Here is a 26,770-nt window from a genome sequence, read left to right as displayed (position 1 = left end):
GATAACAGCAGAGTGCCAAAGTGGATTGAACCTAGAGGTAGTGTGCGCTGCCAAGACATGCTGCCAAGGGGTGCTTAAGGATTCGGCTAGTGTGGAATTTAGGATTTTCTAACCCCACATTTTTTCAGGGACCCCACCGCGCCCAAGTGGCCGATGACCGGGCTTTCGCGGGCCTGGCTCCTGGAACTAGGTGGCCCACTCGTAACCCACCATCTGATTGACTCGGTTGAAAGACTGCCGCGTGTGACGCCGCCAGGAACTGAACCCTTCCTTCGGCCCCTCCCTCCATTTTCTCAATTTTCCCCAGGTTCCTCCAGCTATTCAGTTGCCAGGCAGACAGACGTCAACGCTGTTCTTCTGAAATCTCTTCTTCTTCTTTCAGCTTCAATTCCAATCCTACAAACACTACGTACCAGCACAATGGCCGCTCTCTCGCCTTACAAGGCTGACTTCCTCAAGGCCTCCATCGACGGCGGCGTCCTCAAGTTCGGCAGCTTCGAGCTCAAGTCCAAGCGCATTTCCCCCTACTTCTTCAACGCCGGCGACTTCTACCGTGCCGACCTTCTCCAGGCCATCTCCACTGCCTACGCCAAGTGCATTATCGAGGCTCACAAGAGCGGCCAATTGGACTTTGACATTGTTTTCGGCCCCGCCTACAAGGGCATTCCCCTCGCTACTGCTGCCACCGACAAGCTTGCCCAGCTTGACCCCGAGACCTACGGCAAGATCTGCTACTCTTTCGACCGCAAGGAGGCCAAGGACCATGGCGAGGGAGGCAACATTGTTGGCGCCCCTCTGAAGGGCAAGAGGATCCTCATCGTTGACGATGTCATCACTGCTGGCACTGCTAAGCGTGAGGCTATCGCCAAGATCGAGAAGGAGGGCGGCATTGTCGCTGGCATCGTCGTTGCTCTTGATCGCATGGAGAAGCTCCCTGCCGCTGATGGTGACGATAGCAAGCCCGGCCCCAGTGCTATGGGCGAGCTCCGCAAGGAGTACGGCATTCCCATCTTTGCCATCCTTACTCTGGACGACATCATTGAGGGCATGAGGGGTCTTGCCTCCCCTGAGGACGTCGAGAAGACGGAGGAATACCGCGCCAAGTACAAGGCTACCGACTAAACGCTGGAGTTGGATTCTCTGATAAACTAGTAACATGTATATCACAGGTTTGTTCGCCCAGTACCCTCTGACCATAGCCACAACATCAAACCTGTGGCTGACACTCTACAAGAAGAAGAAGATGAAGAAAGAAAAGAAGAAGAAGAAGGATAGGGATTGTCAGGTTCTGATTGCGCATCCAATCAATCTTTCCACCGACTTTGGGATCCCACACAGAAGGTCTAATCTGATTCCACAAGTTTGGGGACGCGCCGAAATATGTTGATTTCGGGAATGTTGCCGTTCTGAAATACCATATGATACCCACTAGGACGGAGTTTTGACGGCTTTCACTTCATAACTCACCAAGTCGATGACCTGCAGAAACGGTGAATTTCGGGAACGTCAACCAGAAAAGAAACCGAGGATGCTCAGGAAGTGCGACTCACCATATCATGCCACCCACCTCCTCCAAACTCGACGGGGCTCTTGCCGATACACTTGAACCCAAGCCGCTCATAGTAGGTAACAAGATACTGTATCCCTGGTTAACTCTCGTCCTCAAGGTAAGCCAAAGGGATAGCACCTAGTTCTCACATCTTGACATATCAGCGCCACGCGATCCGCCACTTGCGCGTCCTTCATCTGTTGCAGGTAGGCCTTGATGATCATCTGGCCGATTCCACATCCGTGAAGCTTTGGAGCTACGGCCATGGAGTGCAGCGCAACGGTCCGCCCAGTTTCTTGATGTCCTACGTCTGCCGACCGACCGCGACGAGTTCGCCAGTCTTTGGGGTAGTCCATATCCTTGTCTGTGATGGTGTTTCCGGTGCAGCGCGTAGCCACGATATGTGCCACGAGGACGCTCTTTGCGCCATTGGGACGATCGGTTTCTACAGGCTTGGCAGTATCCAAGGTTTCGATTGTCCAATTCTTGGCTTTTTCTGGCACCACTGTGCAAAAGACACCAAGGCTCAGCTCAGGACAGGTTGAGAGTCGGTAATCGAACTGCGGCCGTTGCTGTTAGTCAAAGGTTCGGCCCGGCGCATACTGCCCATATTGGCACAAGGTGAACTCGCCTTTTCTGGTGTAGCTCTGTGTGCCGGGTCCGGGAAGGCCGCATTCTCCAGCGCAATACAGGATTCGTAGTCAGACTTGCTGAGGGGTCGGATATTGGGGTGAAAGGTGAAGGGGCATGCTCGCTGCAAACGAGCTTGGGGGCTCTCCCTAGCTTCCCGCCTCTCCTTGCTGATGGTTTTCTGCAACTTGACGAAATCGCTATCGGCATCCGAAGTCTCGTCAATGGCGTTGTCTGAAAGCCGATGAAACATTGTCGGGCGGCTGGGGCTGGATCCCTCGATGGACGACGGAGGCTGTCGCTCTGTGGTCGCCATGCTTCTCGTGACTCAAGCCTCCGATGTTGGGTGTGAGAGAGTCGAGGTTTGAGGTGGCTGGTTACCAGCGTCGGTGATACGAAATAACCTGAGGAGGAGGGGCTCAACCAAGCAAAGTTTCCGTCAGGTATGAATGGACAAGAAAGCTATCGTTTACGGAAGAAGAGCGAAAACTTCAAGCTGCTCCCTAGTCACAATCGAAAGGGAAAGGTTCTGGAATAAAAAAAAACAGGTATGTGAAAATAATGGGATGGATCGATCTTTTCCTTTTTTGCTTTCCGGTTTTAAACTCTATGACCAGGTGACCTACGAGTGCAAGCAACTGAAAGGGGAATGGACCTTCAACTTGCCCCCCGTCCCTCCAATTGTGGAGGTACATAAACGTCCAGAAGTCCCAAGGAAAGATGGATCGTCAAGTGTTTTACGCGACGATCCAAGCTCCCAATCTTGGGGCGAAGGGCCAATGACTATCAATACCTTTGCGCGTGACCTTTTCTTTGACAGGTACACGCCCGGGAACACATGAGGGGTTCGCGATTGTCAGATCTGTGACCTGACCGTGGTGTTACTCGAGCACCTCGACGTACGTCTATAAAATCGATCAAAAGAACAATAACATGACAACCCTGGGTGCATCTCCCGAACCCCTTGAACATTGTTCACATGGCCATGCTGCCCCTGAGTCTCTACAACACATGAACAGAGAAAAACAAACGCAAGCATGATTTTTAGCAATCCCCAAGTCGATGGCACTTCCGGTCCACTATCTCCTTAATCGTGATATCTTGGCACTTCATCTCACCACCACCACCCCCGAATTCACAAGCTCCCAAAGCTCCTCTGTCAACACCACGCCCGAGTCCCCGACGCCATGACTCGAAGGAGCAAAGAGCTAAGAGCTTTGACGCCGGACTGCCCCCACCTCAGTGCTGTCGAGCTCCTGTCCAAGCTCCCAAGGTCGCAGAAAAAACATCACCTCCAAGCTTTTACCCTCTTTCTCGGCTGGCTGTGGGCATGTTACATCGTCAATTGATTCATTTTCCAGGACTTCCCTTCTTGTCGCTGATGGATTGAACTTCCCGAGACCCACTCTTTACCCAATAGTCTAATGGATTGACGTCACCGACAAGTCATTGCACACACAAGCTTAACAATTCAAGATGTACTCATGGTTTTGATATGAATTAAAGGCGAATTGAGCCCCATCGGAATGATTTCACCTCATCATCTCAAGAGAAGCTCCATTGTGGAAATGAAGTCCAAGTTGCAATACAACCGATGGGCTGGGTGACACCGGCACGGACGAGCAGGCCCGCAGGTACGGTCAAACAGTGGAGGGAGGTGGGGGAAAATGTCAAGACTGCCCGGCACTCCAACATTTTGGTGCACACGACACTGAATCTCCATCATGATAAGGAGGCTCGGAGCGGGGCAAGATGTGGCGATAAGGGAGGGGGACGGGGGACCTGCGAACCTCTACGGATGGATGCTGAAATTCAATTCTTTAACGAACCTTCTCTCACCATTTCATTTACTCAAATACTCACTTCAAGACTTGATCGACAGGTGTTTTATTTCGGCCAGACTATTTGCGAAAGGCTCAGCAGACCATGCAAACCAGAAAGGAAGATACTTTTCTGGAGCACAAACATGAGACTCCAGAGACAGGTTTATTGCTTTCATGTTCAGCAGCACCTAGCGGGCAGGCATCAGATCATCACCACCATCACATGGAAGACCGACATAATATATTCCATTGATGTTTGCCGCTGCCATCATCTGCCGTGCCGAACACACACTTTAACTTGTACGCTAAGTCCCGATATCACGACGCCGGACGACGCCCAACACGCCGCAATCACTAGGTAGTACTACTTGAGGGATAGGTAGGTGATGTTTCTCGTCCCCTCCGTCACCACCTGACCTACCTATGTATGTACCTACCTGTTCTCAAACGGAACGTCCAGCCCCAATGAAAGTCCCGATGAATGGTATGTACATTCGGCTTAAGGAAGTAAGCCGGAGTCTGGACTGGACTTCACACCGGCTTTGGCGCACGACATCTCAAAACGGGCCAACCTGCCTGCATGAACATGGGGACTTTTGAGACTTGACAAGCCGTGGCGGCCACGGAACGCTGTCAGATACCGAAGTGGACTGAAGGGCAGATGGGGCTGGACGGGTGGGAAAAGCCTTTGTATGCGAGTCATCGGGGCAGGTTGTCGGGATACCTCTAGTTTAAAGGTAGGTATACATCGGAGCTCGGAGGAGGGCCGGTGGACTCTGCCTAGGTTGTTTAGGAGCTTCTTAGAAGTCAACTTGATACAGACCTTGACTTCAACTGTCGCAATCTGATAAGATGGAAACTTCAAAGGAATCATGCAACTTGGGAGCTTGTCCGTGAATTCATACAAACAAGTACCCAAAAATGCTCACCTAGTATCCTTATATAGATAGCACAAGATCAAACAATCATAGCTGCTTATTCTAACCTGGGTATTCCTGTCACCTCAACAGAGAAGTCTCCACGTACTTCCGACAGCTTCCATTGTGCAATTCCTGTAAACAGTTCAAAAAGAGCCAGGTACAGCGTGACAGTTCCAAATTGGATCACAAGCAGAAACCACTGTGTCGTAGCGTGCATAGCACTTACAAGACGATCAAGGTTTGTATGCCCGTCCCGTTTTAGCTCCAGGAACCTGTCACTAGGAACCACTCTCCTGTGGGAACTTCCGAATTGAGCCTCACGCCGTTTCGGCAGATTCGCGAGCATCCACTACTGGAAGCGGAGAGCCTGGCATGCTGGAAGAAGACAAGTCACCCAGAAATGGTTCCCAAAGAGGAAAACACATGACAGTTGGCTTCAGTTCCCCAAGTGAAGCGGAGTACGGAGATACTTTTTTGAAGTTGTCGAGGAAACAAATACGAAGAAGCAAGACGTTGTCATGTCCTCCCGATCGAAACTGGATTTGTTTACATACATGACGGATCGCGATGCTTTCACCGGGCCAACGTAGGTAGTCCTTACAAGTACCGTCCAGTTTTAGCTCCACCAACGGGGAGCTTCCATTCATGTCATCGATGGAGCTGCTAATTGGACAGTCCGATTGCAGCTACATCTTTACTTTGGCCAAGTAAGTACCTGTTGATTCTGGACTTGTACTGTAGTGTATACCTAGGGCGCGGTCAACTGCTACTATTTTCAGGTTACAGTGGTAGCTGTAACACGAACTGGAGCGTGTCAATTGCAACCAACAGTCAGTCCAGGATCCTTGCATAAACAGTCCAGAAAGCTGCGGACGGCTTGCCCCGGACCCACTGGATCGCCCGCGTGCCTGCCTGCCCCAGAGCCCCTCAATAACTGCCACCCGCCCGGCCGCCTCCCTTCACTTTCTGGAATCTTGAACTGTACAATTACTCAGCCTTCTTGCCTTTTTTCCGTTTGTAAACAGCTTTAGAATTCCGCTTCTTCCTCGTTTACACTTTCTCTTCTCCCCCCACTCCCTCATCCAGGCACTCTTCTAGGTTTGGCCGGTGACGCCATCTCTCCAACATCTACTTCCCGCGCTCTTGCTGTCCCGCCTAGGACGAACGACGTCACCATGTAAGCTGATGACAAAAGACAACGAACTGAAGTCGTCACTCCCATAGTCGCTAACTTGAGTCTCTAACAGGCAAATAACCATCGCCATCCAGGACACGACGGGAGACGATCAAGACTTCCTCTCCCTCCAAGTCTTTCCCGACATGACGCTCGAAACGCTGCGCAACTCGATCCAGGCGGAAACCAGCCACCACCCCAGCACACAACACCTCTACCACAACGGCAACCTGATCACCGACAACTCCAAGACCCTGACCCAGCTCAACGTCACCGACGGCGACATGCTGGCCCTCCACGTCCGCGAAACACAACGGGCCACGGCGGTTCCCGAGTCACAGCAAGGAAGGCCAGCGGCGCCCCCTCAACAAGATCCCGAGTTTTTGCGTCTGCAGTTCCTGGCGAATCCGGCTCTGCGGGCCGAGGTGGAGAGGACAGCCCCCGACTTGGCGGCCGCTATCAATGACCCCCAACGGTGGGCGCAGCTCTTCCGGGAGAGGTACGACAGGGAACAGAGGGAAAGGGCGGAGCGTCATCGGATAATCCAGCAGTTGAACGAGGATCCGTTCAATCCGGAGGCGCAGGCGAGGATCGAGGAGATCATTCGCCAGGAGCGGGTTACCGAGAACCTGCAGACTGCTATGGAGCATAATCCTGAGGGTAAGTGAAAGCATAGAGTCGGAGGGTTACCCTGTTGTGGTCGGGAAGCTGCCGCTAACTTCGTTTGCTGTTGTTTGCAGTATTCGGTACCGTACACATGCTGTATCTGGATGTTGAGGTAAACGGGGCCAAGGTCAAGGCCCTCGTGGACTCCGGAGCTCAAGCCACGATCATGAGTCCCGACATTGCCGAGGCGTGTGGTATCATGCGCCTGGTCGACAAGCGGTACGGTGGTATCGCCAAGGGCGTCGGAACTGCCAAAATCATTGGTCGTGTGCACACGGCTCCTGTTAAGATCGGCTCGCTCTTCCTGCCATGCAGTTTCACCGTCATGGAGGGCAAGAATGTGGATATGCTTCTCGGCTTGGACATGTTGAAACGTTACCAGGCTTGTATCGATCTGGCCAAGAACGCGCTCGTCATCCAGGGCGAGGAGATTCCCTTTTTGGGTGAGGCGGACATACCGAAGGCGACGGAGGAGGCGCTTCAGGATGAGCCTACGATTGAGGGTCCCGGCGGCACGACCATCGGCCAGCGTACCGGCGCGGTTTCGGGACCTGGTACTGCACAGCATCGCCAGGGTCAGGCTGGTCCGTCTACTGCTGCACAGCCAGGTCCCTCTGCTCCCGCTCCCGCTCCCGCTTCCGCTTCCGCTCCCGCACCTCGAGCGCCTCAAGCCCGGTCTTTTCCCCGGGAGCATATTGAGCAGCTTGTAGCACTCGGTGCTGATGAGCAAAAGGCGATTCGGGCTTTGGAGGCGACGGACGGGAACGTTGAGTATGCGGCCAGTTTGATCTTTGAGGGGTTCTGATAAATTAAAGGAAGTTGGGAGTTGTTGGCATGAACATAGAGAGCATATATCTGCTTTTAGTGGATCGGATGGAAGCGGCGCAAATCCATGTTATTTGGACGTCAAGAGTTGAATGGACAGTAAAGATATGGTATCGATGTTATAGTCATATGGGCAAGCAAGTAAAAGATCTCCACAACCATTGAAGCGTTCTTAAAACCATGCTTCGCTGCTTGACCAGTTTAATCGGACCCGTTCAATCGAGCTGTAAATACGATGGGACTTGTAGTAGTATAACATACGGACCAGATCGGTATTGACAAGGTCTGTAGCATACAACTACATAGGACAGAGTACGTACCAAGCTTACATATCAATGTCAAGATGAAGTGTGTGTTCAAAGAGGAAGTAGTTCATAAGCCTTTCCATTAACTGACTATTCGTACTGAATCACACACACACATCCGTTCGTCTACCTGATCTTGTACACACACGGCTTCAGAAGAGCGTTCTCGTTGAAGGACGCCTCCTCGTCGGCATCGATGAACTTGGGCGTCTTGATAGGCCGCCCCTTGGCATCCGTCTGCGTCGTCTTGAGCGCCTCCTTCTTCAGGTCCGCACACTTGCCCTTGATGGCCGGCATCGCCTTGACAAAGTGCATCTTGACAAACATTTTGTTATCCATGTCCACCGCCTTCTGGCCATACTCCCTCTGCAGGAGGAATCCTCTCTTCCGCAGCGCCTCCACAAAAGCAGAGACATCCGTCTCCTGCTGCCGGAGCTCCACACCATCCACGTGGACAGCCAACTGCTGCTCCTCCTCGGCCTCTTCCTCCTCCTTCATCTTGGCCTTGTCCTTCTTTCCAAGAGCAGGTCCAGGTCCAGCGGCGGTAGCAGCACCGGCCTTTCTGCGGTTGCCCACGCTGTGGCTGACCACGTTACCGGGCCCGCCGCCCTTTTTACGTGTCGGGTCCACAAACCGCGACTTGATCTCGGCCACCCACAGCTCGCCCTTCCACCTTAACACCCGGTACGCCTCCTCGACGAAATCAATCCAGTTCGTGCCCATGAGCGCCAAGCAAAAGATGACCACGTCCACACTGCCGTCTTTCAGCGGCAGGTTGGCGATATCCGCCCTTGTGATGAGTTCGGGTTTCCCGCCATCCTGCAAATCGTAGCTCTTCACTTCGATGCCCAATTTGCGTTTCAAGGGGACCAACGCCTGCGCAAGCTTCGCGTCGCCACAGCCCAGATCGGCAATGGTGCACAGTCCGTTCCGGTCGCGCGGCAGGGGGTACTTGGTCCCGTCGGAGGACGTGCTGCCGTCAGCGCCACCAGGACGAGAGCGAGGAGCGTTGCGCAGCTTTCCGCGCGTCTTGATGGCGGAGATGTACCCGTCCACAGGGTTTTCGGGCCATACGTCGACTTGGCGACGGAAACCTTCGTGGTACTCGGTGAACATCTCGGGAGAGTCGGAGAAGAGGGAGAAGGCGTCGCGCGAGGGACGGGTGTAGAGGGTTTCGTTGAGGTGGCGGAAGCGGGCGCTGATGAGCTTTTCGCGCATGGCGGCTTGGAGGGGCGTGAGTTTGGGTGCTGCGGGCGCAGGGGCGGGGGCGGGGGCGGGAGCAGAGGGTTTCGATTCGGTGGTGGTGGTGGTGGTGGTGGTGGTGGTGGTGGCATCTTGCTTCTTTTCAGCGGCGGCGGCGGCGGGCTTGGACTCTTGCTTGGACTTGTTCTTGTTCTTCTTGTTGTTGTTCTTCTTGTCCGTGGCTGGCTGAGGAGCAGCGGTGGTGGTGGTAGCCTCAGCGGTAGTACCCTCTTCAGTCTTCTGCTTCTTGGCCTTGTGGGCTTCCTTCTTCGCATCTTCTTTGGCCTTCTTGGCCTTGGCGTCGCCGCCCTCGATTACCTTCTCCCAGAGGTCGGCGACATTGTCGAGGTTCACATCTGTGTTGTTGGACCGACCGGCTCTCTTGCGCTTCTTGTTCTTGGGCTTGGGAGCGGAAGCGCCTTCTTCGCCAGCGGCGACGGTACGGGGGGGCTGGGTCGCCAGGACGGAGCCATGCTCGGTCTCGACTTTGAGCTTGTCGGTGGAGACTTTGAGGCCTTTGACGGCGAACATGATGGCTGCTTCTTTCTTGTACGAGACAAGAAATGCCAAAATGGGTGTCGTTCAAACTCGAAGATGGGATGGTTGGTTGGTTGGTTGTGATAGACTAGAGATAGGTACACTAGAGGTCCAGTACGAAGAAAATTTAGGTGGGGCCGTTGGCTTTTGGAAGCAACCTAACGTCAATTGAGAGAACCCCTGCAAATTCCCCAAACTTTCCTAAAAGATAAGCAGATTGTCGATCGATAACCTTCACTTTCCCTTCCCGAACTGCGCTGGATGTCTAAAGAAGGTTCCCAGCGGCCGTACTTTGTGCGAATTGGATTGGTGAGACGGGTGAGCCGCAAAGGAAGTTTCATTCAGTTGCCCTGCTTCTGTAACATTCCCCGATCAAGTACAGCAATGGAATACTATACCCGACGGCACGAGATGCAACCACAGTTGAAGTCCGAAAGTTCTACGGACGTATACAAGATCTTGCCATCTCTAGCGTCACTAAAGTTAATGAATTGCGAGCGTTGAGACCACCTAGCATATACCAACGCCATTTCAAGATAGCCCATCTCGAAGCAAAACACACGGGGATGTTCCAATATCCATCACTGTCGGAGACTCAGTCAAAACAGAGGCACAATAAGATGCCGGCGCGGCCCAGGAACTCATGCAACATACGCTTGCACAGCGGTCAGTGTACAGGCATAATTAACATGGCCAAAATATCATTATACGTAGAGGTTAAATTAGTACAGTCAAACCCCCTGAAAGTGCAACTAATCCGGAGTGCCAGAATCTATTGCACTTGCTGGGTATTTGTACTCTGCGGATGTAGGTAGTGTACATAGTACAGACTATAAAGCCTCCTTCGGCCACTGGAAGGCGCCCCCCATCGCACCGAAAAGTGGGACCTTGGAGCCCCGGTAAGCGGGTATGTATAACCTAAGTGTTGTCTCTGCCACCAGAATCAAACCTTCAAAGGTGCAAATGCTAGCCAAAGGCTTTGTACTTGACGGCTATTTGTACTTTGTAGGATTACCTAGGTAGGTTGGATGCTTGGGGGTTTAAAGGCTTCATCGTCCCCCCACCTCTCAATGGGTATTCCTTTTTATATTTCGCCCGTCGATCTAAAGAGGACTGTTTACTGTGTCGAATTCGCTTTGCTAGAATTAGTTAGACAGACTGAATAAGGTAGATACCCTTGGGTCACCTTGAACTGTGGTTTGTGACGTTTACTTGTAGGCAGTTTGTAAGAATCAAAGTCGTTGCCGTCTGTCACTGTGACAAAGTGACGGTGTTCTCGTCCCGTCTTGTCACACTCGCAGTTGTCGGGCTCTTCAGTTTTCTCCAGCATGGTGCGTCCTCTGTGCCTGGCGGCTGACAGGCACACCTTACACCAATACTGTACCCCACCTTTGTCGAGCCCAGGTACCCACCAGTCAGGGGACATGCCGAGGAGCGAGGTTCCATTCCCACTCCCATTTGGGCTTCAAGACCGTGCATCGTCCACTTCATCGCCGGGGTGCCTCGTGTTCTTCACAGCCCTCCGACCGTTTTCGGGTCGGCAAGACTGCCCCCAACAAATCCGCTATGCCCTGTTTGGTGATGGGGCTACACTACTATTCGACGACATGGCAATACTAAGAGGTTGCTACCTATCCATGGCCATGGACTTTGCACAGACAGCCAACAAGATGAGATGCCTGGTTATCTTGGGTCCCCCATCATGACCTGTTCACAGTTCCTCCAAAAGACTGAAGAAAGAGGCTGACGAGCGTGGTGACAATTCCCGTCCACGCCCACCAAGCCGCTACACCACGGCCTCTCTCTGAGGGTGGCCTGATGCTACACTAACACAGTTTGAATATCCAAACATGCAGCTACAAAGTGGCTTGGCCTTCTTGTCTCCCTGTCTTTCGACCTCTACACCACGCGGTACAAGAACCTGATAGCCGAACACGCGACGCTTTTGTGTGTTCAGCTAGCTACGCTACGACTGAGGAGGCCAGTCAAGGACTCGAGAACAGCGTCCAAAATTCACAGGAGTCTTTCTTCGAAAAGCGTGATTGGAACGGCACAACGGTGCTAGGCAATGGCTTGTCGGTGAGAGCCAAACGAAAGCATTTCTGCAAAGCCCATGTGGGTATGTACTACTTTTGCACATCCGACCGTCTGCTACCAGGTTCTTCATCCGTTTCACTCCTCAGAGACTCTGAAGCTAGGCGATCGGAGCCACCTTATGCCTCCCTCAACCTGAAGAGAGGTACATCTTTATCCATACGACAGTGCTGATTTAGTTGTCCCAACTAGTCACAGTTCCAGATACCCATCCCAAGTCTGTGGAGAGCTGCTTGAAATTTCCATCTACTAAAAAGCCATCTTGGAGATCATTGCACAGAGCTCTGCTCGTCCTATTCTAGATCGGGCTATACGTAAATCTCAGAAGAGTGCTGGACCGCAAACCTACCCCCTGGACAAGCCTTGACCTTAGCTGGACGGGCTTTTCACTTTAGGTCCTCGTGTACATACCTCACTGTCGTTCACGGCAAGCTCCGCCCTGCCCGTTCTCCCAGCCTACAACCGACAACCGTCACTCAGTCACTTCTTTTCCAACAGCACCTACTCGCCGGTGAGGATACCTCAGCTCTGTCAAGCTCTCATCTGTCTTTGACACCTTGGCAAAAGCAAAGCTGGGGTGGGGGCTTCCTTTTGTACCCTTCCTATCTCTCTTCACTCTTTGACCTTGGTTCCGAGGTCCAAAGTCTCCAGCAACTGATCCTCCATTGCCGGATATCTGACCAAAGGGTCTTTGTTGTCCGCAACTCTTCGCGGCCGAGTGCCGGGTTGCGGGTTACAAGTCACACCAGGTGTCTCGCCCACACACACCTTCGACGAGCTGCGTTGTTGCGGTATCGCCCCCGTCCCTTCTTTGCTTCACCGGCTACTTCGTGGTTCGTACGTCAGGCGGAGATTTATTGTCCACTCGCCGCCCTCACTTACACTCGTTACCTTGTCTCAGCCGACCAATCGAGACTCAGGTGGACTTTCGGCCCAGTGTCTCGGAGACGGAGAGGCGTAGCAACATTCCTTTTGCACCTGGCCTTGTCACCACTTGTGCACCACTCCACCTTGAGTGGTCTGCTCGATGGTAATATTTGACCAGGTTATTCTCTTACTCTTGAGCTACCTAGGCATCGCATGAAAAAGTCAGCATCTCCTCGAACTCTTACCTCAATATCCTCCGACAGATCGCATACGACACCCATCAGGAAGCTTTGCCATGGATTCCACCGGGGCTGGCAGTTCTCCAGAGAAAAGCTCCTCTCCGGATCCCAAGCCGCCAGTATCTTCATCTGAAGCTAATACAGGCACTGGCGCTTCTGCAAGTGCCGGTACCGGTGCGACGGCATCGGGTAGCCAAGAGGACCCTCCAAAGAAGGCACCAGTTAGGAAGAGAACAAAGACCGGTTGTCTTAGTACGTGACATCCCGAGGCTGCAATGCGCACCCCCCCTAGCTATGAATGCTGACACGCCGCAGCTTGTCGAAAGCGACGCATTAAATGTGACGAAGCCAAGCCGATCTGTAACAACTGCACCAAATCCAAGAGACAATGTGAAGGCTACAACCAACGACTCACGTTCAAGGAGCCTCTGAGTTCTTACGGCCATGGCTCTAATCACTTTGGGCATCCCGTATACCATCAGCAGAACCGAAATCAACCTATCGGTGCTCCTTTGACGGCTACTCAGGCCAAAGCAGCAGCACAACAAGGATCACTTGCTGCTATCGCGCCAAAGCCACCACAAGCCGACTTTACGGGCACGGTGCCCATGTCCTTTGCGGCGCCGCAACGACAACACCAGACACACCACCCCTTTCTGGCCGCTCAAGCTGGAGGTCCGGCTTCACAGACATCCTTCTATGGACAACTACCTAGTCCCAGCCAAAGCGTCTCTTCAGTAGGTCCTCCACCACCGCCAGGCTGCCTCCCTCAACATGCATACGAGAGTACCTTCCAGTTGATGTCTCCGACACATGGCTATGAGCCGAACCGGGTGATTGAGGCAGGTTCATCCAACTACAGCCACGCTTGGACAGCGACAAGTAAACAACACCGCCGGATTATTGAAGAGGATGATGGGTTGCAACCTGACGACAATGGGTTCGTCAAGGAGGAAACGTACTGGCAGTCCGACGATGAGGCATCCATGGCCGACTCGGAAGACGAAGATATCCCCATGGATGTCCACGATGCGCATCTCGAGTCAAATGACCTCGGTATCCACGTAGCCAGGCGGCTAATAGCCCCCGCGGACGCATATGGTGTTCAGATGAGAACGGTTGCTGGGTTCCCGGAGATGAACGTGTTACAAACGTACATCCCCTCGTCCATGAGCTCGCCTCTCAACGACTCTCAGACTGCCGCCGTGTTTTGGTACTTTGTCAACGTCACCGGGCAGAGCATGTCCCTTTACGAACGACATCCGTTCGATCCCACACCCATGTTCCATGGCCAACCAGTGCCCAAGACCAGGCAACATATTTGGACTTACATTTTTCCCATCATGGCCTTCAACCATCCCGCTTTGATGCAAGCCATTCTCGCCCTAGCCAGTCTGCAAATAGCCAACCTAGCCCGAGTTCCCGCCACAGCAGCCATGAAGCACTACCACCTCTGTCTGCGCCGGATCGCCCGAAACTACCAAAGCCCCAGCCGGCGCACGCAACCGGCTACTCTCGCAGCCACGCTCCTGCTCGGCTACTACGAAGTCTGGAACTCGGACCACGACAAGTGGTGCCGACACATGTGGGGAGCGCACGCCATCATGAAAGAGATTCCGTTTTTGAAGATGACCAAGGAGATCTTTGCCCATCAACGAGAACGACGGCCCACTGCTTCTCTTGGCCCTGATCTCGCGCTGTACGAGGTCGATACGGAACTAATCAGTCAGCTGACGGGCAAGAAGGTCACCTATGATGATCCGGAGGTGGCGAGCAAGCAGCGGCCGTATACGGAGAAGGACCTTGAGACTTATCAGCAGCTGAGGGATCTGTACTGGTGGTATTGTAAGATGGACGTTTATCAGAGTATTTTGGGAGGGACAAGGCTATTGTAAGTTTGGTTGTTGTGTGCTGATGGGAGTTGGAATACTTTGCTAACGAGGATGAACAGTATGCCGTACGATCAATGGGCTCAGTGTGCGCCGAGAGGAGAGTGTGGGAGGATGGATGCCATGTAAGTCAACTCGATCCCGCACTGAAAAGATGTGACATGCTAATTCTTTCCCTCCAGCTACGGCACTTTCGACCACTTAATGCTCCTCCTCGGCCGCGTAGCGAACTTTGCTTCCCGAGACCTCGCCCGCAAGCGAAAAGCGCGCCGAGCCGGTGGTCCCCCCGGCAGCGCCGGACGAGGACAAGGACCGCCGGCACATGGCCCACCCGGTCAAGGCCCTCCTCCCGGCCACGGCGGTCCACCCCAAGGAGGCCCCCCTTCTTCATCATCATCCTCCTCCTCTTCCTCCGCCGGGCGCGGCCAATCCCCACCTCTCTTCGCCGGCCTCATGCCCACCAAGGGTACCTTCATCCCACCCCAAGGCTTCTCCCCGCGCCGCGACCCGACGACCCCCGACACCGACTCCACCGACGACATGGACTACGACACAGCCACGCTCGCCGCCTTTCGCGAATGGGACGAGATCCGCTCAGCCTTTGATCTCTTCAAGTCCCGACTCGGCCCGGACTTTGCGCCCATGGGTCCCGATCTCGCCACGCCGGAGATGACCCCCTTTGGCCCGGCCCTGATGTACAGAACGTATAGTATTGCGGGTATCTGGATGAACTACTACATGGGATTGATCGCGCTGCAGAGGGCGCACCCCGCGATGCCTCCCGTGGCGATGATTGCGGCGGGGATGAGCGCCGGGCAGACGGCGCCGTGGGCAAATACGATTGCGAGGATCGCCGCGGGGTTGCATGAGGATACGAGCCATGTCAGTGCGGTGAGTACGCTCGTGGGGGCGGCGTTCATTGAGAGTGGGTTTTGTTTGTTTGTTGCTGGTATTCAGGTTAGTCTCCCCCCTTACTTTTTTCATTCTTATACCCCCCCTTTCCCCCTTCCCCCTCGTGTCGTTTCAGTTACTTACATGTAAAAAAAAAAAAAAAAAACAGTTCCAAGAACCCCCCCAACGCCACTGGCTCATCTCCCGTCTGCACGACATGGCCCGTCTAACGGGCTGGCAATCCGCCCGCCAGATCGCCGACGGGTGCGAATCCGGGTGGATGAAAGCTGCGGAAATGGGCCGTGGTCCACCGTATCGACGGCTTTCTTCTTCTTCTTCTTCTTCTTTTTCGGGTAGTAGTAGTAGTAATAGTAGTGGTTTTCTACCGATTTGGATGCGACCGCGAAGAATCGACAAGAAGATCCGGGAGGAGCAGGCGGGGGAGAACCGGTTGGTGCTGGCGAGGACGGAGCATGCGCATTTTGCGCTGGGGTTGTTGACGGTCGAACAGGATTTGGATCGGTTGGAGTTGAGTGAGGGGGAGTAGAGGTGATTGATTACATGTAGAGAATCTTGGGGTGTAATACCATATGGGACTATATATATATATGCATATATATAATTCGGGCGTTGAGGGTGGGTTGGGAAACATGAGATGAGCGGGCTTTAACGAGCGAGTGAGCTTATAGCGGACGACGACCTGGGCATTATGGAATACCTTGATGTACTGTTTAGAAGGCTGGAACGGAATCCAAGTCCGAGACGAGAGATGGTGTCAAGTAAACGGTGTGTTGCCTGCTGACCGGCTTTCAGGTCGGTTACTTTCATACGCCTTTATCTATTGCGAATCCGTTGCCACACGTGCTTGAAACGCTGGACATATGCCGTGGAATGGGGTGAGTAGAGGGCCACCAACCAACCAAGAGTGCTTGAGTTGGATTCGATTCATTAAACAGTTTCTCCCATCAAAAAACCGGGAGATGCCGCTTTCCATCCCGTTCGCCTGCTATCTCCAGCTATGCTTTAGTTTCCCATTCCCCTTCATCAACATTACATGACACATGCTTCTTTAGTTGGCGGGCAACCGCGCAACAACAGCGGCCATTTCCTCGTCTGTGTATATCCTGAAGCCCTTGTCCTTGGTGACGCTCGCCAGCTGCACGTTCTTGGCATCGAGCTTCTCCTCCATGACCTGCTTGAGCGTCTTGAGGACGAGCGTCTCGGCGTCTTCGAGGGTGAGGGACTATATAACAAGATGAAAATTAGCAATAAGGCCCTAATACAGTCCCGGGCACCCTAGATAACCCACCTTGTGGTACTCATTCTGCAACTCGGCCTGCGCGCCCTCGCTACCGCTTCCAATTGCCTTTGCATCATAGCGATAAAACGTTCCCGACGGCTCGGCATGGTACAGACTCGGGCCGTCCTCATCGTAGCCGGCAATCAGCAGCGCCACGCCAAAGGGGCGGGACATGATGCTCTCCTCGCCGTCGGCGCTCTCGCCGAAGCGCAGGGCCAGGTCGCAGATGGCCTGCGTGCAGCTCTCGACGCGCAGCTTCTCGTTGTAGTTGAAGGCGTGGCTCTGGCACTCGACGCGGGCGTGCTCGATCATGGAGCGCGCATCGGCCTGCAGCCCGGACATGGCGGTCCCGATGTGGCGGTCGATCTCGACAATCTTCTCGACCGACGAGGTCTCGAGCAGGGTCGAGGTCACGCGCTTCTCGACGCCGAGAATGACGCCCTCCGAGGTGGCGACGCCGATGGCGGTGGAGCCGAGCTTGATGGCCTCGAGGGAGTACTCGACTTGGAAGAGGCGGCCTTCGGGGGAGAAGGTGCTGTAGGCATGATTATTAGTCTTCCTTGTTGGACTGGGTAGATAGGTGGGTGACTTGGATGTAGGTATTGTGGCAGGTTGTGTGGTGTTTTATCGGTATTCGTTAGAGGGTGTTATCGAGGGATATGCGATCGAGTAGTGGCTGGAGGAGTATGGGAGAGAGAGAGAGAGAGGGTGGTGTGGCCAAGCGTAAAAGTCGTTCGTTCGTATGTTCACTTACTTGATGCCCCGATCTAGATGATGCGCCCAAGTATGTTAGCCGTCCGTCAGTCCATGATGTCTGGTGTAGCTGTCTGGTGTAGCTTGTCCCCTCCGGTGGCATCACTTGAAGCTTGACATGGGCAAAGCAAGTGAGGGGGGTGGTAGTGACATACCGTATTCAGATCTTGCCATAAACATTTTGACGGTGTTGAGGGGAGCTCGAGTGGGGAGAAGGGTCCGGGATGTAGTATTGCTGTCGGGAGGTAAGCCTGGCTTTGCTGGTTATATGCGCCGGGCGTTGGTTGGTGATAGCCGAAGAGATAGATGGTGTTAGCGTCGAGGGTCGGTGTCTCTTAGTCGAGGACTGGTGAGTGATGTTGTTTGTTTTGGGAGAGATTGGATGATGCTGTGCCGTGGTGGTTTGGATGGGAACAAGCTGCCGTAAGGCCTGAACTGAGGTGCCTGGGACCGACCGACGTCAAGCACCTCAGTGGAATGGAAGAGCTCCAGGCACGACAGGCCGACGAAGCTCCTCTGCCAGGCGGGCCGGCCAATCCCCTGTACCCTAGGTACCTAGGTAGGTGTCCCAAAAGGTACTTGCAGGTACGTACCTCCCGTCTACCTTCAGTTCCCACCTAGCAACCCGACTGTCAGCGCCTGGCCAGGGGAACCCCTCAGACCTAGCGGCCCGGGTGCCCCTCCCTGCCCGTAGAAGCCGCCCGCTGGGGCATCACCTATCCACTGAGACGGCTTGCTTGGCGGGTCCTCCTCCCTCTGATAACGCGTCCAATTAATTGTTGGTGGTCGCGTCACTTCCATCCAGCGGGCATCGGGTCTCCATTCCGCCGACACACTCCAACATCCAACGGGACGGCATCCTCTCACACTCACTCACTCACTCACTCACTCATCACTTTTGGACTGCGATTGCTACCTTCTTGGCTTCGCAATTCCTCCTCCATTTCCATATCCAACAACGTCTCCTCACAGGACAACCCTGTTGTTGTTACCCGGCAGATTTCCCGACCGCTGCTCGACCGTCACAATACATACGTTAGGCTGACAAGCTACAAGTCCAAAGATAATGTACCCTTAGAAGGGGGCAACATCACCGGGTCTCCGACCGTCAACCTTCACCAAACCCAGGCCCGACACGCCCGACCCCAGATCCAGTCCAGCGGCCCACGGCATTGTACATGGCCACGAGCCGCCAAACATATCCATAACCTTCTCCCACTTCCCCGACCGCCGCGCCGCCAGAGTCACCTCCGCAATGGGATCATCGGCCACCCTAGCCCCGACCCAATCCACCTCACAGACACGTCCCACCAGCAGAACCCTCGTCAATGACCGCCGCCCAGCCAAAGTCCAGGTGACCACACGCGATCCTGCCATGGCTCGATCCGGCCGGAACGCCGACCCCCTCAGCGCTGGTAGCGACACCCTCAAGTCCAGATCACGGAATGTCGAGTCAAGGCGGCCAAGAGGAGACAGCCGCGCTGCTGAACAACAACCACAACCACCACCGCCAGCCCCTTGGGAACCCGCCGCTACCCTACTCCCTCACACGTCAGCCCCTTTAGCTTCGCGAGTCTCGATACCGCCCGTTGCTTCGTCCGCGCCTCAGACACTACAGCCGCGACCGCTTGCCGAGCTGTCCCTCAATGCGCAAGAGGCTGCCATGATCGAGGACCTGCTCTTCGTGTTTATGGGCTTCGAGGGACAGTACATCCGATTCGCAAAAGGCTACAATCCCTACGAGGAACGAGACCGCTTGTCTGGGCCACAATGGCGCATCCTATCTGGGCTGGATCCCAGCTTGCTGGACCTTACACAATCCATGCTGCGCATGGCTTCTCACTACACGGCGCTGGAGACGTTTGTTGATGTTCAGAGTCGCGAAGAATTCGGTGCCGTCAACCACGCCTTGTGCGCCTCGATCCGGAGGTATTTGCACGAGTATCTGGTCATGGTTGTCCAGCTGGAGACACAGTTTCTCAACGACGAGAACTTTACATTACAGCAACTCAACGTGCATATCCTTCCCAGCAGCCATCTGATGGCTCACATGTATGGCTTGGCGCTGGAGCTGCTAAAGCGCAATGCGCTTCTGGATGACGACTCGGACGAATCGAGCGATAGTTCCGACGACGACTTCGATCACATCATCGAGCAGCTCAGAGACGGCGGTGATCTTGTGCCGGGGAATATGACGGGCAAAAAGATATGCAAGGGAGGCGTGGTATTGGGGCTGATCACCAAGAGACTGGAGTCGCTATCGGGAGACCCGTCCGCCAGAGTACTCCTCACAACTCTGCTACGGGACGCAAGCCGACCATACATGGCCATGTTGAACGAGTGGTTGCACCATGGAAGCATCAACGACCCACATTCCGAGTTTCTGATCAAAGAACAAAAGAGTATTCGCAGGGAACGATTAGAGCAGGATTATACCGACGAATACTGGGAGAGGCGATACACGATACGAGATCACGACGTGCCACCTCAACTGGAGGCCGTCAAAGACAAGGTCTTGCTGGCTGGCAAATACCTGAATGTTGTCCGAGAGTGCGGAGGCGTCGATGTTAGTCGCAAGATGCAGGACGTACCAAACTCGTTCGACGACAATAGGTTTCTGGAGAACATCAGCAGCGCCTACGCTCATGCCAACGGATCGCTAATGCAATTGCTTCTTACCACACACGAGTTGCCGGCGAGACTACGATCGTTAAAACACTACTTTTTCCTGGACCCTTCGGATTACTTCAACTACTTTTTGGAACTAGGAACGTCCGAATTACGAAAGCCCGTCAAGGTGGTGAACACTGGCAAGCTCCAGTCTTTGCTCGATTTAGTCCTACGACAACCGGGAAGCATAGTCTGTCTGGACAAGTTCAAGGAGGATGTCAAGGTGGAGATGAACGAGGTTACGCTACTCAAATCGCTTCAGCGGGTCGTTAACATTACCGGTATTGAGCAAGGCGAGGCGCTTCAGCTTACATCAAACCAACCGTTGGAAGGCGACAAAAACGCCACTGGATTTACCTCGCTCCAGCTCGACTATACTGTTCCCTTCCCGGTGTCTCTTGTTATTAGCAGGAAGACCATTTGGCGTTATCAGGCCTTGTTCCGCTACCTTTTGTCACTGCGTTACCTCGAGACCCAACTATCGGTCACATGGTATACTCACGCAAGCGGCACGGCCTGGACACACCGTTCATCCAACCGCATGCTGGAGATCTGGAAGCGAAGGGTATGGACACTCCGAGCTCGTATGCTTGTATTCGTTCAGCAGCTGCTTTATTTTTGCACTGCCGAGGTAATCGAGCCGAACTGGCAGAAGCTCATGAACACGCTCCGGGAGATTGAGAACAACTGCGCGGGTGTGACTACACAAGACGGTACCTCTACGCCAAGGGCATCATCTGCCAAGAAGCCTCATACCGTCGATGGGCTTATGCAGGAACACGTGGATTTCCTCGACACTTGCTTGAAGGAATGCATGTTGACCAACAGCAAGTTGTTACGAGTATGTCTTGTCCCCCCCCCTTACCTCCTACCCTAGGTATTCCGAATAATACAAACTAACTAACAAACCCCCCCAGATCCACTCCAAACTAATGCAAACCTGCTCCGTCTTCGCCACCTACACCAACTGGCTCTCCCGGGAGCTCGAAAAGTCAGATCCAGACCTGACAGGCAACACCAAGCCGCCCAACATGACGGACGATCAATGGCGACAGTTTCTGGTTATTCGGGGCCAACGACAGCAACAGCAGTCAAAAGACGGAGACACGAACATGGAAAACGACAAGAACCCCGAGACGAGAATGAACGAGCTCTTTGACGTGATACGCAAGTGGGAAAGCAACTTTAGTCGACACCTGCAGATCCTGCTGGACGCACTGAATCACTATGCGGCAACGGAGACGGTGGTGCTGTTGAGTCTGTGTGCGCGCTTGAGTACGGCTAATCAGGGGACCGAGTATGCTGGGTTGAGGAGTGAGGAGGACGGGGGGCATGGTGGGGGGTCATGATGATGCTTCACTGGGGGTGTAGTGTAGGGGTGTGGAGTGTGGATATGTGATGAGAGAGGGCAGAGTAAAGCAGAAAGGGCATTATTATTACCATGATACCACCCATAACTGAATCAAGAAAGATGAATAATTCAGAAGAAGAACGAAGAATAAGAATAAGAAGAAGCATTATATGAAACGTTCGGTAACTCGAGTCGTGATTACGTTCAAGCTCATGTTTGGTTTCGTCCCAACTGAGCCTTGGTGTATCTCATCCGGAGATGCTTTCTTCGCCACCGCCGCCTCCTCCTCCTCCTCCAGATACCGAACTGCAGACGTCTAGACGGGCTTGGGCATGTTATCCGGATATCGGAATGGGTGCCATCTCTTTGGCACCTGCGCGGTTTCCGTTACCGACGCGGGGGTTCAGGGGACCCAAAAGGGGCGGTTTTGGTCTCTACTTTTTTTTCTTTCTTTCTAGGTAGTTACCGTGTCGTTGGCTTGTGAGCTGTTGTTGTTGAATGGCTTGATTCATGGATCTCCGGGCGCCGGCCTATCTACACTACACTACAATACATATGTACAATGCACTATCAAACCTTATCAATCATGCCCCATCCCATCATCTGATTCGTCAAAGACACCCCATGACATTTTAATGCAGTAACCCCGAAAGCCGGGAGCCGGGACTACACTACACTACTCTACACTACTATGGTACGTAGATAAGTACCACCCGTTCTTCGGTGGAAGAGGTAAATCCGCGGAGCGACTGACCGACTGCCCCAAAAACCGTGGATAAGAATTTGGTTTCTCCGTGGCAACCGGTGATGTTCGATTCTTCATTTTCCCCGTCTTTTTTTTTTTTTTTTTTGTTCCATTTTGGTTCTAGAAAAAAAAAAAAAAGACAAGGGTTATGTTACTACTGTACACCCAAAGAGAATTTTGGGGAAAGAAATTTTTATTACCAACAGTTTGGGACAGAGTGACGTATGGGGAAGCAACGAGATAACGGTACGGTTCAGGTACCACCCACCACACAACTACCCAACTACCTACCCTACCTGTATGGTACCTAGAGTAGAGGTAGGTAGGTAGGTAGGTCGTACGAGGGTCACAGTTCAGAGCGGTTTAGTTCAGTTCAGGTCAGTTCAGTTCAGTTCAGGTCAGTTCAGTTCAGTTCAGAGCGGTGCAGTTCTGTTCAGTTCACAGTAACACAAATACAAACAAACAAACAAAAAAAAACAGATGCTTGCTACCTATCCACGAACGATCAATCCTGCCAGCTTGTAGTATAGTGCCTGGACGGGATGTGACGAACCCTTCTCAAACGCTCCCCCGGAAAGAAATCGTAAAAAAATTCCATGACACAATACTACCCAGAACTAGTACCTATGGGTTGAGTTATCATATTCATTCATTCGTTACATAGAGCTGGGCTGTTCTAGACTTACTATGTAGGTATGTACACTGGGGGGCAGAGGTTAGGGGGAAACCCACCGATCGATCTTGAGTACATACTACATGGTTATTATACTCTGTCATCCATCGTTTGTTGATCACTGGACTCTGTTATCTGCATTGTCTTTTTTGGGGGGGGGCGTGTGTGTTCTTTCAAGCTCACACTTGTTTCCAAACTGTTCAAATTCAATCCAGGGGAGGTTATCACATGTCTCTTATACATATCTAAAGTATATTTGAAGTAGATACACCCTTCAAGTAGCAGCTCTTTCTTTTTTTTTTCTTTCTTTCTTGTCTTTGCTAAAAGTTTTGTTAGCGCTTTTTTATTGGTTCGCTTGTCACTTACACATTTTGCTTACCTTACCTACCTACCTACCTACCTACCTACCTCACGAGCATCATCATGGAGGCTCCAGCTCTCGAGCAGCGTCAAAGTCTTCATGACTCCTCCGAACGTCAACAGAGATTCACATCTCTCATCTTGCCAAATGGCGCTGCTGCTGCAGCAGCAGAGAAGAACCCCAGGGGAGCGGCGGACTACTGTCCGTCCGACAATGACAATGACATTGACAACGACCTCGCCAGCACTCGCACCGCCAGCCCGACTACAACGGACTTCTCTTCCTCCTCATCCGACGACAACTCCACAACATTAGAGACCTCGGTTAACTACTCACACTCATCCAACACCAACACCAACACCTCCTGCCCGCCCTCCCCAATAACCTCTTCATCACTCAAACCAGCCTACCCCCTCCCCCCACCCTCCACCCGACTAACCACCATCCTCCCCACCGACCTCAAAACCCCCGACCACCTCATCCCGCGCGACCCGCGCCTCATTCGCCTCACGGGATCCCACCCCTTCAACGTCGAACCGCCGCTCACTGCGCTTTTCGAACACGGATTCCTAACCCCGCAAAACCTCCATTACGTGCGCAACCACGGGCCCATCCCTTCATCTGTCGCTACCCCTCCCGCTACCATCAATAAGGAGGAAGACGACTCGCTACTAAACTGGGAATTCACCGTCGAAGGACTCGTCGAGCACCCCCTAAAAATCAGCGTGCGGGAGTTGATGGACGCTTCCAAATGGGACAACGTCACGTACCCCGTCACTTTAGTGTGCGCGGGCAACAGGAGGAAAGAACAAAACGTGCTCCGAAAATCGAAGGGGTTCTCATGGGGCGCGGGCGGGCTATCGACTGCGTTGTGGACGGGGGTGGGACTTTCTGAGATATTGGCGAGGGCAAAACCTCTAACGAAAAAGGGAGGAGGGGCGAGGTACGTCTGCTTTGAGGGCGCCGATCAGCTGCCGAATGGGACGTACGGAACCAGTGTCAAGCTTGCGTGGGCGATGGATCCCAACAAGGGGATCATGGTGGCGCATAAGATGAATGGAGAGAACTTGCATCCTGATCATGGACGGCCGGTCAGGGTGGTGGTCCCGGGACAGATTGGTGGACGGAGTGTCAAGTGGTTGAAGAGGATTGTGGTCACCAAGGGGCCGAGCGAGAATTGGTATCATGTTTTTGATAATAGGGTGTTGCCGACGACGGTGGGGCCGGAGGAGAGTGGGGAGAAGACGGAGGAGATGGAGAGGGTGTGGAGGGATGAGAGGTATGCGATTTATGATTTGAATGTGAATAGTGTGATTTGTGAGCCGGGGCATGGGGAGGTTGTGTCGCTGAGAGGGGACGAAGGGGCGGGGACGTACAGGTTGAGGGGATATGCGTATGCGGGGGGAGGGAGGAGGGTGACGAGGTTGGAGGTGACGCTTGATCAGGGGAAGAGCTGGAGGCTGGCGGGCATTGAGTACCCAGAGGATCGGTATCGGGAAGCTCAAGATGGGGAGGAGTTGTTTGGTGGAAGGTTGGATGTGTCGTGGCGGGAGAGCTGCTTTTGTTGGTGTTTCTGGGATTTGGAGATTCCTCTTTCTGAGCTGCGCAAGGCAAAGGATGTGTGCATCCGAGCGATGGATGAGTCGCTGGCGCTACAGCCCAAGGAGATGTATTGGAGTGTGCTGGGGATGATGAATAACCCTTGGTTTCGGGTCGTTATTCATCATGAGGGCGATACCTTGCGTTTCGAGCATCCTACTCAACCGATGCTGACGTCGGACGGTTGGATGGATCGAGTGAAGAAGGAAGGCGGGAATCTTGCTAATGGCTTTTGGGGCGAGAAAGTCCCCGGGGCTGAGGAGAACGTCGTCAAAGAAGAGCCTGTCAAGGAGATCAGCATGGTGGATGAAAAAGTCACTCGACTTATCACACTTGAAGAGCTCCGCCAGCACGATGGTGAGGAAGAGCCCTGGTTCGTCGTGAACGGCCAAGTTTACAACGGTACGCCGTTCCTCGAGGGTCATCCAGGTGGTGCTGCCTCCATCACCGGCGCTGCTGGACAGGACGTAACCGACGAGTTCCTAGCCATTCGTAAGTCCACCTCCATCTTTCTGGTCCATCGTCATGAGTCCATCTAACTGACTCTTCACAGACAGCGAAAATGCCAAAGCAATGATGCCAACCTACCACATCGGCACCCTCACTCCCTCCGCCCTCGCGGCGCTCAAGTCCTCCTCCACCTCGGACCCAGCTCTCAGCGATCCCAGCCGCCCCATCTTCCTCCAGTCCAAGACATGGAACAGCGCCATCCTCACCTTCAAAGAATCCGTCTCCCCGGATACCAAAATCTTCCACTTCGCTTTGTCACACCCTGCCCAATCCATTGGGCTCCCCGTCGGCCAACATCTCATGATGCGACTCCCTGACCCTGCTAAACCCACCGAATCTATCATCCGCGCTTACACGCCCATCTCGGACGGCACTTTGGAGCGGGGAACTCTCCGGGTGTTGGTCAAGATCTACTACGCTTCTCCTACCGAAGATATAAAGGGAGGACAAATGACACAGGCGCTGGATGCTTTGGCACTGGGGAAAGCCGTGGAGTTCAAAGGACCGGTGGGCAAGTTTGTCTACCAAGGCCGGGGCGTCTGCTCTGTCAATGGACGAGAGAGGAAGGTCAAGAGGTTTGTCATGGTTTGTGGTGGGTCGGGCGTGACGCCTATCTACCAGGTGCTGAGGGCAGTTGCCGTGGATGACCAAGACGGGACGGAGTGTTTGGTGTTGGATGGGAATCGGGTAGAAGGAGACATTCTGATGAAGAGCGAGTTGGATGAGTTGGTGGAGAGGGCCAAACCCGAGGGGAGGTGTAGGGTCAAGTATACTTTGAGTAGACCGGGTGCAGAGTGGGAAGGGCTGAGAGGAAGGCTGGATAAGACGATGCTGGAAAGAGAGGTTGGAGAAGGGGATTTGAGGGGGGAGACGATGGTGTTGCTGTGTGGGCCGGAGGGAATGCAGAATATGGTTCGGGAGGTGTTGAAGGGGATGGGGTGGAAGGATGAGGATGTATTAGTTTTTTGAGCAAGTGTTTTGAGCGTAGCGTAGCAATGAATTGAGGACCTTCAGATGACGTTTTGTGTTCATCGTGACAAGTGTTGTGAGCCTCCTCACTCATCATGAAGCTGAGTGGGTGGTGGTGGTGGTGGTGGTGGTGGTGGTGGTGGTGTGGGTGAAGTGGCCTGGGGAAGACATCTCCGCGGAGTGACAGC

At 53.5% G+C, this 26,770-nt stretch overlaps 8 protein-coding genes across 8 annotated transcripts; 5 read left to right on the top strand and 3 right to left on the bottom strand.

Annotated features, from left to right (window-relative positions):
• The first annotated feature begins 221 nt into the window (after window positions 1-221).
• On the top strand, window positions 222-1,737 carry NCU05290 (orotate phosphoribosyltransferase). The gene is made up of 2 exons (XM_956968.2): window positions 222-1,169; window positions 1,235-1,737. The coding sequence occupies exon 1, from the start codon at window positions 421-423 to the stop codon at window positions 1,120-1,122; it is 702 nt and encodes a 233-aa protein (XP_962061.1). The 5' UTR covers window positions 222-420; the 3' UTR covers window positions 1,123-1,169; window positions 1,235-1,737.
• Window positions 1,086-2,910, bottom strand: NCU05291 (polyamine acetyltransferase). Its single transcript, XM_956969.3, has 4 exons — window positions 2,181-2,910; window positions 1,699-2,109; window positions 1,551-1,637; window positions 1,086-1,479 (listed from the first exon to the last, which is right to left on the bottom strand). The coding sequence occupies exons 1-4, from the start codon at window positions 2,493-2,495 to the stop codon at window positions 1,429-1,431; spliced, it is 864 nt and encodes a 287-aa protein (XP_962062.3). The 5' UTR covers window positions 2,496-2,910; the 3' UTR covers window positions 1,086-1,428.
• A 2,913-nt stretch (window positions 2,911-5,823) lies between these two features.
• NCU05292 (DNA damage-inducible protein 1) lies at window positions 5,824-7,823 on the top strand. Its single transcript, XM_956970.3, has 3 exons — window positions 5,824-6,099; window positions 6,170-6,756; window positions 6,837-7,823. Coding segments are annotated over exons 1-3 (1,320 nt in total). The 5' UTR covers window positions 5,824-6,097; the 3' UTR covers window positions 7,568-7,823.
• Window positions 7,824-7,907: 84 nt separating this feature from the next.
• Window positions 7,908-9,752, bottom strand: NCU05293 (rRNA processing protein Rrp8). Its single transcript, XM_956971.2, has one exon. It carries the CDS (start codon window positions 9,663-9,665, stop codon window positions 8,019-8,021), a length of 1,647 nt encoding a protein of 548 aa, XP_962064.1. The 5' UTR covers window positions 9,666-9,752; the 3' UTR covers window positions 7,908-8,018.
• A 1,578-nt stretch (window positions 9,753-11,330) lies between these two features.
• On the top strand, window positions 11,331-16,418 carry NCU05294 (C6 finger domain-containing protein). Its single transcript, XM_956972.2, has 6 exons — window positions 11,331-11,790; window positions 11,958-13,123; window positions 13,187-14,762; window positions 14,823-14,885; window positions 14,943-15,717; window positions 15,821-16,418. The coding sequence occupies exons 2-6, from the start codon at window positions 12,928-12,930 to the stop codon at window positions 16,196-16,198; spliced, it is 2,988 nt and encodes a 995-aa protein (XP_962065.2). The 5' UTR covers window positions 11,331-11,790; window positions 11,958-12,927; the 3' UTR covers window positions 16,199-16,418.
• On the bottom strand, window positions 16,340-18,200 carry pca-5 (proteasome catalytic alpha-5). Its single transcript, XM_956973.3, has 4 exons — window positions 17,860-18,200; window positions 17,706-17,718; window positions 16,961-17,486; window positions 16,340-16,894 (listed from the first exon to the last, which is right to left on the bottom strand). Exons 1-4 carry the CDS (start codon window positions 17,882-17,884, stop codon window positions 16,721-16,723), a joined length of 738 nt encoding a protein of 245 aa, XP_962066.1. The 5' UTR covers window positions 17,885-18,200; the 3' UTR covers window positions 16,340-16,720.
• A 316-nt stretch (window positions 18,201-18,516) lies between these two features.
• NCU05296 (spindle pole body component 97) lies at window positions 18,517-21,895 on the top strand. The gene is made up of 2 exons (XM_956974.2): window positions 18,517-21,215; window positions 21,292-21,895. Exons 1-2 carry the CDS (start codon window positions 18,960-18,962, stop codon window positions 21,721-21,723), a joined length of 2,688 nt encoding a protein of 895 aa, XP_962067.1. The 5' UTR covers window positions 18,517-18,959; the 3' UTR covers window positions 21,724-21,895.
• A 1,528-nt stretch (window positions 21,896-23,423) lies between these two features.
• On the top strand, window positions 23,424-26,630 carry nit-3 (nitrate nonutilizer-3). The gene is made up of 2 exons (XM_956976.2): window positions 23,424-25,595; window positions 25,657-26,630. Exons 1-2 carry the CDS (start codon window positions 23,567-23,569, stop codon window positions 26,580-26,582), a joined length of 2,955 nt encoding a protein of 984 aa, XP_962069.1. The 5' UTR covers window positions 23,424-23,566; the 3' UTR covers window positions 26,583-26,630.
• Window positions 26,631-26,770: the final 140 nt, after the last annotated feature.

Source organism: Neurospora crassa, linkage group IV (assembly GCF_000182925.2).
Source record: "Neurospora crassa OR74A linkage group IV, whole genome shotgun sequence".
NCBI classification, from domain to species: domain Eukaryota; kingdom Fungi; phylum Ascomycota; class Sordariomycetes; order Sordariales; family Sordariaceae; genus Neurospora; species Neurospora crassa.
This window is presented reverse-complemented; position numbering and strand designations above follow the sequence as displayed.